Below are 18,434 nucleotides of genomic sequence, written 5' to 3' on the forward strand. Positions count from 1 at the left end.
ATTGTTTATTTATTTTATTTAACCTTTATTTAACTAGGCAAGTCAATTAAGAACAAATTCTTATTTAAAATGACGGCCTACCCCGGTGACGCTGGGCCAATTGTGCGCCGCCCTATGAGACTCCCAATCACGGCCGGTTGTGATACAGCCTGGAATTGAACCAGGGTTTGTAGTGACACCTCTAGCACTGAGATGCAGTGCCTTAGACCGCTGCACCACTCGGGAGCCCCTAAGAACGAAAGGGACAGGCTAGCGCACTGTGGGCTATCTGCCACTGTGATTAGCATGATACAGGGCTGCGGGCTGGTTCCACATCCAGAACTTATGCCAGCAAATGGAAAATGTTTATGCAATGGTGCGTGGAAGAGAATGTTGACCCAGCATGCTGCCAGGTGGAAACGATTCTCAAACAGGAACTCGTTCTCACTATCAAGGTGTACGCCTCAGCGATTTCAGCTTGTCATGAGGGTTTTGATCGAGCGTCTTTGTTCAGCCATCCTCCCCTCAAACGTTTCCTTTTGGGAACACTGCGACTGAGACCAGCAACCCAAACTATAGTTCCACCGTGAGATTTGACATTGGTGCTCTGTGAGCTGCCATTCGAGCACTTGGATCAGATTCCTCTTAAAATGTTGTCTATTAAAATTGTATTGTTACTTGTAAGCAGGTCAGTGATTTGGGGCTCTGTCAACGCGACCCAACAATGGCGACTTGCGCTGGTCCTAATCCGTCTTTTTTGCCTAAGATTGTCAAGAGCTCCTACAGATCAGACTCTCCTCACAGGGAACAGAGAGAGGAACGGCTGTATTGCCTGTGCCCATTGGGCCCAATTTTACATCTAGCTAAGGATTATTGTGCTTCATTGAGCAGTATTTGAGTGTTTGACTTGAATTTTAATTATGGGCACAACAGCTAGCATAAATTTGTCCTACATTAATGTTAACTTGCTAACGTTAGCTGAGCCAGTCACTGAAATCATCTTTGGCTGAAGGTGCGGGCATAATACATTTTCTCAGGCGATGCTGTCTTGGTAGCAGTGTAAACCAATGGGATGCCCCCCTATGAGGCTCCGCTCTACTCATATAACTGGAGTTAACCTCCCATTAACCTTTGTTATGATTTGTAATCAATGTATCAGCCTGTCTTGTTTGAGCAGTGAAGAGAAGAGTGTTACACTAAATATCGTTACGCCTTTACTTTTTTTTATTGGATCATTTTTTTGCCTCATGGTGCTCTTAAAATAAAGGTATTGGTTGCACACCAAAATGTTTAGCCGCATGGTCACACTTTAGAGCCCTCCAACTGAGACAAAACACTGTCATAACCTCACTACACACTAGCCGGTATGATGGCGCCGATGGAAATGATAGCATCGCGACTAGCTCTTAGGAAACTTTTATGTACTATTTCTTTTTTCATTTTTAGCTCAGGAAATGTTTTGAGTCATTACATATAGCCGGGAAGAACTATTGGATATTAGAGCGGAGGTAACTCACCAGAACTACCAGCATTACGACCAGGAATACGACTTGCCTGGAGCAGATCCTTTGTTCACTCTCCCCAGCGGAAGAAAGGCACTCGAGGCGGCCTGCTGGTTTGACTTAGGAGGCGCGCACACCACCCACCGCTTCCGAGTATATTACTCTCTAATGTTCAGTCTTTGGATAACAAAGTTGATGAGCTTAGAGCAAGGATTTCTTTCCAGAGAGACATCAGGGCCTGTAACATACTTTTTTTCACGGAAACATGGTCAATAAAGCCAGCAGGATTCTCAGTACATCGTGCAGACAGGAATAAATATCTCTCCGGGAAGCAGAAGGGCGGAGGGGTGTATTTCATGAATAACGACTCATGGTGTAATTCTAGGAACATACAGGAGCTCAAGTCCCCCACCCTCCTTTCGGCAAATCTGACCACGACTCCATCTTGCTCCTCCCTTCCTATTGGCAGAAACTTAAACAGGAGGTACCTGTGCTAAGAACTATTCAACGCTGGTCTGACCAATCAGAATCCACGCTTCAGGATTGTTTTGATCACGTGGACTGGGATATGTTCCGGGTAGCTTGCGAAAATAATCGGCATACACAGATATGGTGAAAGAGTTTATAAGGAAGTGTATAGGAGATGTAGTACCCACTGTGACTATTAAAACCTACCCTAACCAGAAACCGTGGATAGATGGTAGCATTCGCGCGAAACTGAAAGCACAAACCATTACATTTAACCATGGCAAGATGACTGGGAATATGGCAGAATATAAACAGTTTAGTTTAGTACACAAACAGTTTAGTACACAAATCCAAACGCTCGTGCAGGTCCATCCGAACGTCGGACGAAAACTTAAAAAGGTTATATTACAGGTCGAAGAAACTTGTCACACTAAGCATAGAGTCAATCTTTAGAATGTTTTTATCATAAATCTTCAATAAAGTTCCAACCGGAGAATTCTTATGTCTGTAGAGAAGCCATGGAACGCAGGTCGGTATCATGTGAAATGCGTGTGACCAGGACCTGGCTCTCTGCCAGACCACTGACTCAAACAGCTCCCATCCGGCTCCACAACACAGTAGAAGCCTCATTCAAGTTTCTAAAGACGGTTGACATCTAGTGGAAGCCCTAGGAAGTGCAACTTTATCTATATCCCACTGTGTATTCAATAGGGGCTGGGTTGAAAATCGACCAACCTCCCACTTTCCCACTTCCTGTTTGGATTTCTTCTCAGGTTTTTGCCTGCCATATGAGTTCTGTAATACTCACAGGCATCATTCAAACAATTTTAGAAAGTTCAGAGTGTTTTCTATCCAATACTAATAATACTATGCATAGCAACTGGGACCGAGGAGCAGGCTATTTACTCTGGGCACCTTTCAAGTTGTTAAATAATGTTTACATATCTTGCATTACTCATCTCATATGTATTTACTGTATTCAATACTATTATACAATATCTTAGCCACTTAATAATGTTTACATATCTGGAATTACTCATCTCATATGTATATATTGTTTTCTATACTATTCTACTGTATCTTATTCCTTCCGCTCTGACATCGCTTGTCCATATATGTATATAGTCTTAATTCATTCCCACTTAGATTTGTGTGTATTGGGTATATGTTGTGTAATTTATTAGATATTACTTGTTAGATATTACTGCACTGTCAGAGCTAGAAACACAAGCATTTCGCTACACCCGCAATAACATCTGCTAATCACGTGTATGTGACCAATAAAATTGGATGTCAGAGTCACACTGCTTTGAGCTTGTGCTGTCTCAGATGTAGTCTATTTTGTTTATAACTGTATATTTTAAATGGTAAGTAATAGCCTTTAATTCTTACATATTCTTCGTAAAAATGTTTAAAAAAAAATGGTAATACTGTAAACATAGCTTTCACCGACTGTAAAAGGATCCAAAGAAGAAGAAGAAAATGTATAGCAAGACATCCAGTGTTGAGAACCTGATTTAAATGAAGGTGTCATCCCTGAGTTCTGTATCTGGGACTAATTTCCACACAAATATGTATCAAATGTTTTAAAGAAATGTACTACAATCAGTTCCACTGTTCCAGCCATTAAATTAATTAACCAATCAGTGTGGATAGAGCAGTTTGCTATGGAGCAGGTAAGCGATTGAATCTATTGTAATGAAACGGGCAGGGAGCAGGCGTTGAACCCCTGACCTTCTAACCCGGAGTCCAGCGCGCTATCGACTGTGCCCCAAAAGCATGCTCGAGCGGCAGAGTTGATATCCGCGCTTTTAAACCCAGGGTCGTTACACTATATAGGAACGTCGTCTAGAGCAAATTGTATTTTGCGGTAACAGCATGGTTTAATCACAATGAAAGACAAACACACACTGTGCTGCCAGTCATCTTGCATTATCTGAATTGGGCCCACAGAATTGTACCTACGGAGGAGCGGCTTCTAACTTGGAAAGTCTCTGAACTTCCGAGTTGTATAGTATTCTTAACTAGCTTTGAAAAGGTTTATCCATTCTTCTGTAATTAAACATCTCTCCCTAATTTCTGAATTACGCTTTTAACGTCCTCAGGAGGCTATGGTTCAGAGGGGAGGGGCAGGTAGCCTACTCACACGCACACCCACTGGTAAAGATTTCCAGCTGGCAGGCAGACGCTTGAATCCGTTTCTGAGTGACAGAGTGAGGGCTTTGCATATGTGCTTTGTTACGATTTTTGTGGGACTGAAAAAGAATGCCCAGAACGTAAAATAACGTTATTAATCGGTTCTCGTGCTTTTAAAATAACAGTTCTGTTCCGGAACAATATAGATCACTTTCGTTTCCAGTTCGGATTTTAGTCCTCTAATAATTTAGTTATTTTCCGGTTTTTGCTTCCTTTCCCATAACCGGTTTCAACCATTGACTACTATGGATAATCTTAGCTTTTTTTAATTATGGTCTGGAAGTGTATAATTGACAGTTTTTTAAAAAATTTGCTTGATGGTTGCCCTGCCCTCTGACTTTTGTGATATGTGTCATCTGTTTACAATGTCGACTAAAAACCTTGAACCAACATTTACTCACTTTGTTGTTTGCCCCACAGAGTGACACTATCTTCATTTTACACACAGCAGACAGGCTATGCCAATGTCCAAAATTTTTCTTCTTTTCACATTGTAATGCCATGACATTTTTCTATCACATTGAAATGAAAGTCAAAGTGTTTTGAATTACAGTTCATCCCCTGTTTATTTTCTGTCAGAATTTTTGCTAATTTCTTTTTCATCTCTTCAGTATTTTAACTTGTCAACGTTCACAACACGTTTAACATTGAGATGTACACAATAACATCTGAATCCCAAAACTTCCAAATCAGCTTATAGGCAGGAAATGGATACACAATGAAACTCATGAGGGAATCATTTCTAAATCCTCCCAAATCCTTTTTCTTCATAAGCACCTGGTAACATGCTTAAAATATCAGGCATTACCCAGCTTACTCTATTCAATATCAAGTCTCAGGCATGCTGCAGAAAAAACTCCTCGTATTTCAGCATTTGCTTTTTAATTTCCTCTGTGCTGCTATCAGACATAGACTGGAGTCTTTTTTTCTCTCTTAACATGCTATGGCGATGGATGATAAAAGTGCTGTGTTATTCAGTATGCCCTGATGGTGCTTTTACAATGTCCTTTCATCCAGGGGTCAGCTCCTTGGTTTTATCTTACATCTGACTGTCATTCACACTGCGCTGCGATATGCCAGACGCATGAAGCCCCTTTGGAAATATCAGACGTGCATAAATAGCTATTCCTGCTCCTCACTGCTCCTCCAGTCTCCACCTGAGTGGGCGATGATGATGTAGCCATGCTCAGTTCTTCACAGCCGCCTGTCTTATAAAAGGCCAAGCCTGGTTGGACAGCCTTCTGCAGTGTTCTGCTGTGTGAAGGTCACTTAGGTAGAGGAGAGGAGGTAGAGGAGAGGAGTGTGGATGGCTGAGTCTGTGGCTGTGCTCGGGATTCTTATGTGCTCTAGCTAGCTAGTCTATGGTAGCACTTCAGTTTACAGCGCTATATATCTATGCATATAGTAGACCCACTTACGGTGCCTACGGCCAGCATTCTATCCTGTTTAAAGTATTCATGAACACTCATAACATGTTTTCTCCATTTGACATGAATAAAAATGTCACATTCACATGGAAAGTAATATGCTGAAGTTGTGATGGCTGGCTGTTAGTAGAGGTGCTGTGAGGTGTGTTAATCTACAGGTGTCTTTAGACTGGGCTGTCAAAGTGAGACAGGGTGTTTTCTTCCCCTGTTCTGTGGTGCACTGCACAGACCGCATTTACATTAGCATAATATACACGGATTGGTTCAGCATCAGTAATAATATTCTTCATTTTATTGAATCAGCGATTTTATCCCCAGCTCTAAGAGGAAAGCCAAGCCGACTAGCATGTTGCTTCTGCCGATTTAGCCTAGCCGACTAGCATGTTGCCTCTGCCCATTTAACCAAGCCGACTAGCATGTTGGCTCTGCCCATTTAGCCAAGCCGACTAGCATGTTGCCTCTGCCCATTTAGCCAAGCCGACTAGCATGTTGCCTCTGCCCATTTAGCCAAGCCGACTAGCATGTTGCCTCTGCCCATTTAGCCAAGCCGACTAGCATGTTCCCTCTGCCCATTTAGCCGACTAGCATGTTGCCTCTGCCCATTTAGCCAAGCCGACTAGCATGTTCCCTCTGCCCATTTAGCCAAGCCGACTAGCATGCTGGCTCTGCCCATGTAGCCAAGCCGACAAGCATGTTGCCTCTGCCCATGTAGCCAAGCCGACCAGCATGTTGCCTCTGCCCATTTAGCCAAGCCGACTAGCATGTTGCCTCTGCCCATTTAGCCAAGCCGACTAGCATGTTGCCTCTGCCCATTTAGCCAAGCCGACTAGCATGTTGCCTCTGCCCATTTAGCCAAGCCGACTAGCATGTTGCCTCTGCCCATTTAGCCAAGCCGACTAGCATGTTGCCTCTGCCCATTTAGCCAAGCCGACTAGCATGTTGCCTCTGCCCATTTAGCCAAGCCGACTAGCATGTTGCCTCTGCCCATTTAGCCAAGCCGACTAGCATGTTGCCTCTACCCATTTAGCCAAGCCGACTAGCATGTCTACCCATTTAGCCAAGCCGACTAGCATGTTGCCTCTACCCATTTAGCCAAGCCGACTAGCATGTTGGCTCTACCCATTTAGCCAAGCCGACTAGCATGTTGGCTCTACCCATTTAGCCAAGCCGACTAGCATGTTGGCTCTACCCATTTAGCCAAGCCGACTAGCATGTTGGCTCTACCCATTTAGCCAAGCCGACTAGCATGCTGGCTCTACCCATTTAGCCAAGCCGACTAGCATGTTGGCTCTACCCATTTAGCCAAGCCGACTAGCATGTTGGCTCTACCCATTTAGCCAAGCCGACTAGCATGCTGGCTCTCGTACTGGGATGAAGGAGAAGAAAAAAAGCTTTTCCCAACCGCACCATTTTCTCTGTCTATTACTTACAGCCTACCACATAATGAGCTACTGCCACCACACATTTCCACCATCGCTGAAATTAATACACGTTTTCCTGCCAGATAATGGGACTATGCAAATGTCTGATTGATTTTGTCCATCCATGCTTTCTTTCATTACCCTATTCTAGGGTTGTATATTGCTATGAATAAATAATCCAGTGGTAGCACATCATTATTCATTGTGGTTATTAAATAACATTCATATTTCGATAAGGCTGTAAAGGGGTGCTACTCTTGTCTCGCAGCATAACCCCCATTTCACGCCCGCATTTCTACTTCGTCTATATTTATAGCTTTTGACCTTGAGTTGGCATAATAGACGATGCATTGATCTCCTGAAAAGGAAACATGTCCTGGTTATCACTGTGTCACTGGCCAGGCCCCATTTAGACTGTTTAAATTAGGTTTGTTCATCAGCCCTAGAGGACTGTGAGATCCATTTTGACCTATAAGTTGGAGGGACAATATCATTGACATGATGTACTTCACAATTTGAATTTTAAATCATATTAATTCAGTCATTACACAATGTGTCAGCGGAGACATTGGGAGTTGAAATGAAATCCTATTCAATTAAAATGTCCCTCCAATGCTTCTTGGCACAATGCATGTAGTATTTCTGCTAACCTCTGTCACTCCCATCAAAAAAATTCCAGAATAGAATTACTAGTTGGCTGTCTTTGAAGCTATAAGCTATTTTTTTTTCATTTGGCATGCCTACTGTACCATTTAGCTGACCCATGAAATGTGATATTGACAGGGCTGGCCTTTTGGGATTTTTTTTTTATCATGGGCTCAGAGACTATTGTGGTTGTTTTTATGACGTAATGATACCATTCCAGTGGACAGAAATCATTCACATGAAATGTTCATGCCCTCCACTGGTTGTTTAAGAAAAAGTCATTAACAGAACCAGCAGAAAATGACCTCAATAAGTTTGGTTTTTAAATGGGCTATGACACAATGTGATATGCTGTGCCAAAAAGTGGTTTTCAAAGAGCTTTCTATTTTGACTTTACAGTAACTGTGAAATGATTTGATGAAGTTCACTGTTCTCTGCAAACCACAATGCCACCTTTCACAATTATACAGTATGTGACTGATCCCCTCTCTCTCCACTCCAGGTTTCTCTATCCTCCAGGCCATCATGGAGTCAGCGGTGGCCAATAACTGGCAGGTTACGGCCCGGTCGGTGGGCAGCATAGTGGACCCTACAGAGTACAAACGCATCATAGAGGAGATGGACCGTAGGCAGGAGAAACGCTTCCTCATCGACTGTGAAGTGGGAAGAATCAATGCCATCCTGGATCAGGTACAGTACAGTGGGGTTTAACACTAATACACTGCTGCAGTAACTGAGGGTGTTCGTTGAACTCCACTTGGATGATGAGTTACCTTACCTGAAACCTGAAGACTGATGTAAGAGCTAATTGCATTGCAACCCGAGTTTGGTTGTATTGGGTGCTTGTGGATCAACTGAATGAATATCCAACCAAGGTTTGCTATCATATTTATACTCTTATACCTATGGGAAGAATTATCACACACACACACATTTCATGAGCTATGGATCTTAGGTGGCAACATCACTTATTTAGTTATGTGTGTGCATGAATTTAATCTTGATAATCTTGATTCTACAAAACATTATTAAAAGTTTGGTTGTGCGCTTCTTGTTTGTTTTCAAATAGAAAGAGGACTTTATTCAAGAGAGTCTGATTCACCCACGTAGCTCTCTGGCTGTGTTCCATCCTTTCAAAGAAACCTTTTAGTAGCCTCAATCTGCCATTCAGTCTGCCTCCATTCCTTCAATACCTCTGAAAGTCCCATTTCCATTTGTAGGGACCTCTCCTGGCCTCTTCAGCTTTGTACTTCTTATTCCTTTCCATTATTAGCATCTAAGACATTTACCAGGGCTTTTCCATTACCCTTTTCCATTACCCTCAAAAACATTTAACAGGGCAGTAAGGCTAAACCCCTTACTTAGAGCCTTGTAATAACCTCACACACCACAAACAGAGGGGACATTCTCTCTTTAGAGCGGTTATTGTGCAACAGAACAAAAACACAGGGAAAACTCAATTAAAGCTTGTTGGTTCTTGTTTGAGGTCGACTCTTGGGCTACATTTTCACTTAGGAATAACAGCTACTATTAACAATGGTTCCCCGTTTCCTAGGTGATCAGCCACTGAGTTGGCCATTAGTGTTGATTTGTATGTATTTGTTTATGTCTGCTGTGCACAAGCTTGGAATGGGTTCACTAATGCTATTGTCAAGAATTTAATTTAATCCCAGTTGTTTTATTTTTTTTGCTTGTTACACTCAGGATGACATTTAATGCTGATATACAGAATTTGATTAATTAGTGATGTAATTCCCAACTGTAACTAAATGCTTTAGGTTTTTTCATAAAGGAATGGGATTGACTGACTGGCTCCCAGGACCTTCAATCCACACAGGACTTCCGCTCTTCATAATGACACTGTTTGTTTCACCCATGCACCCATGCTAGGTTTCCTTCAAATTTTACACAAACATACAAAACAAGGTTCATATGATGGTGTGTGTGTGTGTGTGTGTTAAGGCCTCATATTCATCATTAATCATGGCTGAACGCTGACCTTCTTGTCCTCTGCTGAGGTGTGTGTATGTGCGTACAGGCCTCTGGCTCTCATATAACGATCCTTCATTATGATGCGCTAAAGAGTGTTACTGTGACCTTTCAGACAGATTTGTGGTCATTGCCACTTGACCTTGAAGGATGTATCTAAAAGTGACAGGATATCACTTTCTCATGCAGGTCAGGATAAATGTATACCTGTCCTGACTAATGTGGGAGGTTGAGTTCTGGACATGTGTTAGAAGAATTCAGCTTATTCATTCTGAGCTGTCCTACAAATACCAATATGGTCATTCTGTTTAACGTCAACCAATTATAAGTGTGATATTTCTGCTTTCTGAGTCCTGACAGCCACAGTCCCAGTGTGAATGTTCAAGCCAGCGGTGGCTCTGGTGTTTGAGACCGGCAGGGCACTGAGTCTGCATCTCTCAAGGACGATTCATTATGTGGGTCGTCACATCACCACTTTGCTTTAATATCAGCGGCTCCCAGTGTAAGTAGGACACACGCCGTCCAATAACAGCATACAATCAGACTGCTAAAAATAGCCCTAGCCTCCTAGCCTGAGGGAAGATCTCACACAAAGGCAGGCATGAGCCTCAACACAACCATAATCACTCAACGATGCACTGGGCTGGATGGGATAAGGAGAAGCCAACAGAATCCAGCAGCCATTTTGTACTGTATTCCTCGAGTTGTGTGCAGTACTGAAGGCACAGTATCTGAGAGATGCACAGAGAGGAGGGCTCCCTATCTCTCAATATGAACCCCATGCCTTGTAATTCAAAAAGCATGCCTGGCACAGTGGCTCCTCCTATTCAATCATATAGTCGTTACTCATTATAGTTTCTCTCAGTGTGGTAGTTTGGTGCTAGACAGACCAGAGGGTGTGCTGGGCTGAGGTTCTGTATGTGTTGATTTGTGGGGTCTGGGAGCTTGCCCTGCCCTGCAGGCTCTCTCACCATATGCAAGGTATCAACCTGCTCATCCTCTCACTAAAGAATAGGCCCAGGCATGAATGGATGGGTCTTGGGAGAGACCTCACTCCCACAAGCTGCTCATAAATTATAAAGCGACACATGTGTAATCCTGGCCACAGGACCAGTTTACCACAGGAGAAAAAAAGAGAGAGAGGGAGAGTGGGTAGACTAGAGACTAAAGTGGATGGAGAGAGAGAGCGAGTGAGAGAGAGTGAGAGAGAGCGAGAGAGAGAGAGAGAGAGAGAGAGAGAGAGAGAGAGAGAGAGAGAGAGAGAGAGAGAGAGAGAGAGAGAGAGAGAGAGAGAGAGAGAATAGAATGCTGGTGGGAATGGAGCAATGCATGCAGCCTCCCTCTGCTGTGCTGAGTTCTGCTGGGTGATGGAGTAGGAGAAATGGTATAATGCCCACTGGTGGACTAGAATCCCACACCCACAGAGGAGAGGAGGAGAAGAGGGAGAGGATGGAAGATGAGCTGGATTCTGCTGGTGGGGGAAATGGGAGCTTGTAGAGGGAACCTGGCTGTGTGTGAATTACCGTATTGCTAAATGGGTTGTTTTACATAGATATCAGTGTCAGCGGTATGACGTGATACACTGTCTTTGTAGTGGTACTGTAGTTGTAGTATTATTAATACACATTTCTATGACCCTTTCCTGCTGAATTGTTTTACCCGTTAATTAAGCAAAGAAAGAGGTTTAAGTAGAAGGGGAAAGGGGAGGATTTGAATCCTAGAGATGCCAGTTCCCATTCTGAAGGAGTTGGATGACAAATGACTCTAATACAGCTACAACAAAGAAAAGGCTCCTTCAGTGGGAATGCTTTTAAGGTAGCCAAATCCTTTGGAAGACACCGGGGTATAGATGAAGCCCTGCACAGAGCCGCGGCTCCAGTCTGCTTAATTAGAACAGATTCCCCTAGGAATACTTAGGCTAATGGTCCAGCAGCAGCACAACCCAGTACAGAACAGCACAATAGGGAGGAGAGAAGAGATGAAGATAACTTACACAATGGCCAGGAAAGACAGAAAGCCCTCTCTCTCCCAGACAGACTGATAGGCTGGTTTATAACTTCTACTGCAGAGGAATACAGCACCACATTTCAGCTAGAACTTCATCTGAATGTTAATAGTTAGTGTGTCTAATCTCATCACCCAGAATCAAATCTTCCTTGCGTGCTGGCCATCGTGCCTACTACTCGATTTTAATGTTAAGGATGTCATGAAGAACTAGTGCGTTTCAGTCTGGAATCTCAGGTTCATCTTCATAGATTTTTTGTTTTTCTTAGTGATGATGTATTATGCCTTTTGAAGAGTAAGAATGATTTATTATCCATCGTCCTGTTTTTTAATCACAAAGGGAATTGACTAAATGTCTACAGATATAATATCCTGCAGCAACAGGAAATATGAATTGCTATGTGGATTTTAATTCATGGAATTTTTGTAAGGGTTGATACATTTTTACATGGAAATGACAAACTTCAGAAGCCTTTTTAATTTCCTTCATTGCTTGAATGTTTAACTGCATTGCGTGAATGTTTTCCTGCAACAGGGTGATCAAATTAAGAGCGTACATCTGTAGCTGTTTTCTCCTGGCCATGATATGAATGCTCCACCCTCTGGCTCCGGCTGCAGACACAGCTAACAGCTGACATATGGTCCCACTGTGATGGATGGACTTTCAGAGAGGGAGTGGCTGTTAGCCTGTTGCTCCACAAATCATAAGATTCATCCTCAATGAATGTAATGCATCACACATTGACCACACATTGACCACACATCACTGGCTAATATTTGAGGCTGATTTGTTAAGAGGACAATAACTATGAGCATTCCTTTTTTGGCACCCAGGCTATCTATTGCATTTATTGTTCATAAAAAATGGAGGAACCAATCAATGCAGACGATACTGGAGCTCCTCTCTCATTCTCCAATTGTCCATTTGGATAGGGTCTAGACTGTTTGAAAGTTCTTCTTTTTCACTAGGCCTTTGAAGAGTATTTCCATCCCCAAAGGGAATAATGGTGAGCTGTCCACCACTGACTAGGGAGCTGGAACCATAGAAATAGAATAGAGTGACATTCTATTTGTCTAGAACACACTGGCCTGGCCCACCTAGCCCCTGACCAACCAACCAGGTCAATAACAATAGAGACTGGTTCAGATCAGGAAGTGAACTGATGTGACTGAGAAATGAGGATGACCCCACAAACGTTCCCAACTGTCTGTTTTAGGTGCAAACTATACATATTATCATCGCAGGGGAAGCAGGAAACTGGAGCTCCAGGATCCTATAAATATTTGTTATGCACACATCACATGCTTTATTTTTATTTGATATTTCCTGGCCTAGAGAACAAGACGTATAAGACAGCACGTTATGCATCCACAAGCTATTATGCATACTGTCTTCATATACAGCAATTATGTATCCTAGACTGGAACTGGCCTCCTTTGAATGGTAATCCGTATGAGTCACTGAAATACCTCAACTTGCCCTACTTGCGTGTGTGCTTGCGCGTAGGCACACACACACACACACACACACACACACACACACACACACACACACACACACACACACACATACATACACACACACACACACACACAGAGAAGAGTGACTTTTCATTAGCAAGGACTGAAATTGGATTTGCATAGTCATACATCTCTTCAACAGAGAACCAGCACAGAGGACCTCAGATATTCCAGCTTTCTGCATTTCAGATCACAGCGCAATATTAAGTTACTCCTGAATTACTTCGAATGAAACAGACTTCAATATTTGAGCCAAAAATAACTTTTCAAGTGGCACATTTTTAGAGGCCTGCATATAAGCGAGTGGCCTGTGTTTTACTGTGTGATCGAGCGGCCTGTGTTTTACTGTGTGATGCAGTTGGCCCGATCCTTTCTTTCTGTGACTCTTCAGAGGAGAATATTAGCTGCTGGCTCCAGGCGCTGCAGCTTCATTATGTGCTTGCTGTGTTGTCACACTTGGACCACCGTGGCTCATTCCCTCTCACATGGGGCTTTTTGTTCCCTGTTCTTTATTAATTGATATTTTTGATTATGCATACTTTCTCACGCATGGTGCCCTGCCTGCCTGCCTGCCCGCCCGCACGCCCGCCCGCCTGCCTGCCTGCCAGCCAGCCAGCAAGCAAGCAAGCAAGCAAAGATGATTAGAGGCAGGTTGGTTTTGCATATGAGATCAGATCCTCCACTGCAGACAGAGTCCCACTGTCAAGCAGCCTGTCGGTATCTCTGTGTCTTCCTACATGGCAGTCAAATGACTATGAAAGCCATTACAGGTGTTATTACCCTATCACGCACATTGGGAACCTGGAAGTCAGGAAGAACTTCCAGTTCCGCAAATATCCTCCCTCTGAGAGAGGAGAAATTTGGGGGAGCAGGCAGAACCTGAGGGAGGGATTACCGGTGGAGGCTGAAAATGTCAAACACAATGAAATCATTGAGCACCGCCTCCCATGGTAATGGGATTCAGTGTGGAAAGTGGATGGGGAGGATAGAGAGAGGGACTGAGCTGTAACCTTGGAGGATGGAGGATGTTCTCTCTCACAAGGACATATTAAAGGGACTAAGGTTGAAGGGTAGAGGTGTGAATGAAAGGACTGACTGGCTGCTGTCTGAATGACAGTCACAACGGGCAGATGGATGCCATTACAGATGGAGACTTGTGGGTAATTTGTGAAGATGTCCTTATATGTGATAAAACACTTCTGAGGCAGACTGTCCTAATCCCACGTTGTTTCTTTTGTTACATCTAACAATACAGCCCTCAGTGACATTGAGGGAGGTGGAGGAGATAATGAAAATTGAATAAGCGATACTCTTTCAATAATAATTATCCATATTGGGTGTTATTCAAAGGTCAAATGAAACATACCGTAACTTTACCACCAGTTCCTTATTGGAAATCATAGGAATTTTCTCAAACTACAATTTGTAAAATTCTCTCCTACATAACACTGGATGTTTGATATTCAATAGAGTTGCAGTGGCTGGCACGTAGAGATGATCCTTGTCCAAACTGTGGGGGTGGAAGTCTAAAAAGACAGTGAAAATGAAATAAAAATGAACTCCCTTTCTCCACCCTCTCAGTACTGTGCTGTATGTATCTCCATGATGAAAGCACCTTGTTGTTCTACTCTGTTCCATTCTGCCAGGGAGTTAAAAGTTTGGTAACCTACAGTGCCTTCGGAAAGTATTCAGAGCCCTTGACTTTTTCCACAGTTTGTTAGGTTACAGCCTTATTCTAAAATGTATTAAATTGTTTTTTCCCCCTCATCAATCTACACACAATACCCCATAATGACAAAGAAAAAACACGTTTTTAGAAACGTTTGCTAATTTATAAAAGAAAAAAAACAGAAATATGACATTTATCTAAGTATTCAGACCCTTTACTCAGTACTTGTTGAAGCACCTTTGGCAGCGATTACAGCCTCGAGTCTTCTTGGGTATGATGCTGCAAGCTTGGTACACCTGTATTTGGCCGTTTTTCCCATTCTTCTCTGCAGATCCTCTCAAGCTCTGTCAGGTTGGATGGGGAGTGTTGCTGCTCAGCTATATATTTTTTTTAAGTCTCTCCAGAGATTTTCGTTTGGGTTCCAGTCCGGCCACTCAAGGACATTCAGAGACTTGTCCCGAAGCCAGTCTCGCGTTGTCTTTACTGTGTGTTTAGGGTTGTTGTCCTGTTGGAAGGTGAACCTTTGCTCCAGTTTGAGGTCCTGAGCGCTCTGGATCAGGTTTTCATCAAGGATCTTTCTGTACTTTGCTTCATTCATCTTTGCCTCAATCCTGACCAGTCCCTGCCACTGAAATACATCCCAACAGTATGATGATGCTGCCGCCAGCATGCTTCACTGTAGGGATGGTGCCAGGTTTCCGACAGACACAACGCTTGGCATTCAGGCCAAAGTTCAGTCTTGGTTTCATCAGACAAGAGAATCTAGTTTCTTATGGTCTGAGAGTCTTTAGCTGCTTTTTGGCAAACTTCAAGTGGGCTGTCATGTGCCTTTTACTGAGGAGTGGCTTCCGTCTGGCCTGATTGGTGGAGTGCTGCAGAGATGGTTGTCCTTCTGAAAGGTTCTCCCATTTCCACAGAGGAACTCTAGAGCTCTGTCAGAGTGACCATCGGGTTCGTTGTCACCTCCCTGACCAAGGCCCTTCTCCCCCAATTGCTCAGTATGGCTGGGGGGCCAGCTCTAGGAAGAGTCTTGGTGGTTCCAAACTTCTTCCATTTAAGAATGATGGAGTCCACTGTGTTCTTGGGGACCTTCAATGTTTCAGAAATGTTTTGGTACCCTTCCCCAGATCTGTGCCTTGACACAATCCTGTCTCGGAGCTCTATGGACAATTCCTCATTCCTCACCTCATGGCTTGGTTTTTGCTCTGACATGCACTGTCAACTGTGGGGCCTTATATAGACAGGTGTGTGCCTTTCCAAATCATGTCCAATCAATTGAATTTACCACAGGTGGACTCTAATCAAGTTGTAGAAACATTTCAAGGATGATCAATGGAAACAGGATGCAGCTGAGCTCAATTTCGAGTCTCATAGCAAAGGGTCTGAATACCTACAGTATGTACATAAGGCATTCTGTTTTGTATGTTTAATACATTTGCAAAAAATGTCTAAAAACCTGTTTTCACTTTGTCATTATGGGGTATTGTGTGTAGATTGAGGCTGTAACGTAACAAAATGTGGAAAAAGTCAAGGGGTTTGAACACTTTATGAAGGCACTGTGTCTGGGAGTAACTTTGGTGCGGTAACTAAGCCTGAACTAGTCATTAGAGTAAACACAACAGCTAGCGTTGGTTGTTCATGCCTGCCTGCCTGCTATCACTGGGAGAGAACAGTTTTGGTCCTAATTAAATCTATAATACAGCCCTGTGGCATATACAGCTACAGCAGAAAATGGCAGAGAGCACTTTTCGTTTGAGAAGGCAGTTGTGTTATGAAAGGGGAATTTTTCTGCGCTCCTTAAATCCTGACCTTATTCTACACACTGATAGTAATGCAAAGGAACAAGCATTGTCATCGCAGCACAAGTCTCACCCACGCACACACACACACACACACACACACACACACACGCACACACACACACACACACACACCAGAACACCCAAGCACTCCGACACACACACATGCAAACACATGCCCAGACCCTGTTAGAGAAACACACTCATATACATTACCCAAGGAACATTATTTAGGAAAGCCAATTATTCTGGTTTGTTTGTTTGTTTTTCTGTGTGGTTTCTGCTGCTCAACAAATGTCACTGATGGGGATGGTGAAGGTGCACTATATTTTCTCATTAGTGCAAATCGATGGAGACCTACAACTTTAACCAAGTGGATCTACGCTCTACTACTGAGAACTAATAGATGCTTTCAGGTTCCATTGTGTCTTTTTGGAACAGTAGATTAATAGAGTATGTGATGTGATGTCATTTGATGCCTCTTCTAACTGTGCTGTTGTTTCCCTCTCCTGCAGGTAGTAACCCTGGGGAAGAACAGCAGAGGCTACCACTACATCCTGGCTAACCTGGTGAGTAGAGTAGCACAACACAACAGCCCTCCTCTCACTCTCAAACATTTATGAGAAAATGGGATTTGGAACTTGAACAAACTGTACTTTTACGAACAAATAGGAAACCACATTATCTGCACCAACAAGAAAGTTTGAGCTTGTTATGCTTAGCTTGCACCATTATCCAGAAAACAATATCTAACACATTCCCTTTTCAACTGTAATGGTGAAGCTCTCAGTACAGATGAACCCAGTTGTTGGGGACAGATTGTTTGATGCCTGCATGTTGTTGGGGACAGATTGTTTGATGCCTGCATGTTGTTGGGGACAGATTGTTTGATGCCTGCATGTTGTTGGGGACAGATTGTTTGATGCCTGCATGTTGTTGGGGACAGATTGTTTGATGCCTGCATGTTGTTGGGGACAGATTGTTTGATGCCTGCATGTTGTTGGGGACAGATTGTTTGATGCCTGCATGTTGTTGGGGACAGATTGTTTGATGCCTGCATGTTGTAGGGGACAGATTGTTTGATGCCTGCATGTTGTTGGGGACAGATTGTTTGATGCCTGCATGTTGTTGGGTACCTCTGGTTTCACTGCAGGGCTTCGCTAACATGACCCTGGACAAGGTGTTTGCTGGAGGAGCCAATATAACAGGCTTCCAGATCATCAACCCAGAGAACCCAATTGTCATACAATTCCTCCAGCGCTGGGAACGCCTAGACGAGAGGGAGTTTCCTGAGGCTAAGGGCACTCCACTGAAGGTACAGTACCACACAGCTGTCAATGTTGTTTACAGCACGACACGTCCTTCTCTCTGCCCATATCTACTTCTGTCCCTTTCTCTCTGCCTAGCTGTTCATATATCTGTGTTTTTTTTAGCAGTATCAAAGACAGAACATTTTCACTCACTTGTCAAAAGGAAGGCTGTACTATTCTACTTAAAACCTTTTGTCAAATTTAACCAGATAAACTGTCAGTGAGGCAATAGTAAAATCAAAGAGAAAAAATGGTTTTCTGTTTGAAAGTACAACAGTATGAACTTGCTTTGGCATATCAGGCAGCAACAGACTGCCAATCACCAATTACTGCTGAATAACACAAACCTTGAGGCAGAGTAACAGTGGGCTGTTCAGCTACTGCTGTACCTACTTCATCATTGATAGACTCATTTTTACCATTTATTCCCTTTTCACATTGTACTTTATTTGTTAGTGGGCTCATTACACAAACCAGCAAGTAGCCTTTGGACTGCTCCTGTAA

At 43.2% G+C, this 18,434-nt stretch overlaps 1 protein-coding gene across 1 annotated transcript in view; it reads left to right on the top strand.

Annotated features, from left to right (window-relative positions):
- LOC139418351 (glutamate receptor 3) overlaps window positions 1–18,434 on the top strand; it is a 106,464-nt gene that overhangs the window by 60,691 nt on the left and 27,339 nt on the right. The window contains exons 4-6 of the mRNA XM_071167740.1: window positions 8,141–8,328; window positions 17,136–17,201; window positions 17,774–17,935. Of these exons, the coding sequence (XP_071023841.1) occupies window positions 8,141–8,328; window positions 17,136–17,201; window positions 17,774–17,935 (416 nt within the window). The remainder of the gene's footprint in view (window positions 1–8,140; window positions 8,329–17,135; window positions 17,202–17,773; window positions 17,936–18,434) is intronic.

Source organism: Oncorhynchus clarkii, chromosome 10, assembly GCF_045791955.1.
Source record: "Oncorhynchus clarkii lewisi isolate Uvic-CL-2024 chromosome 10, UVic_Ocla_1.0, whole genome shotgun sequence".
NCBI classification, from domain to species: Eukaryota; Metazoa; Chordata; class Actinopteri; order Salmoniformes; family Salmonidae; genus Oncorhynchus; species Oncorhynchus clarkii.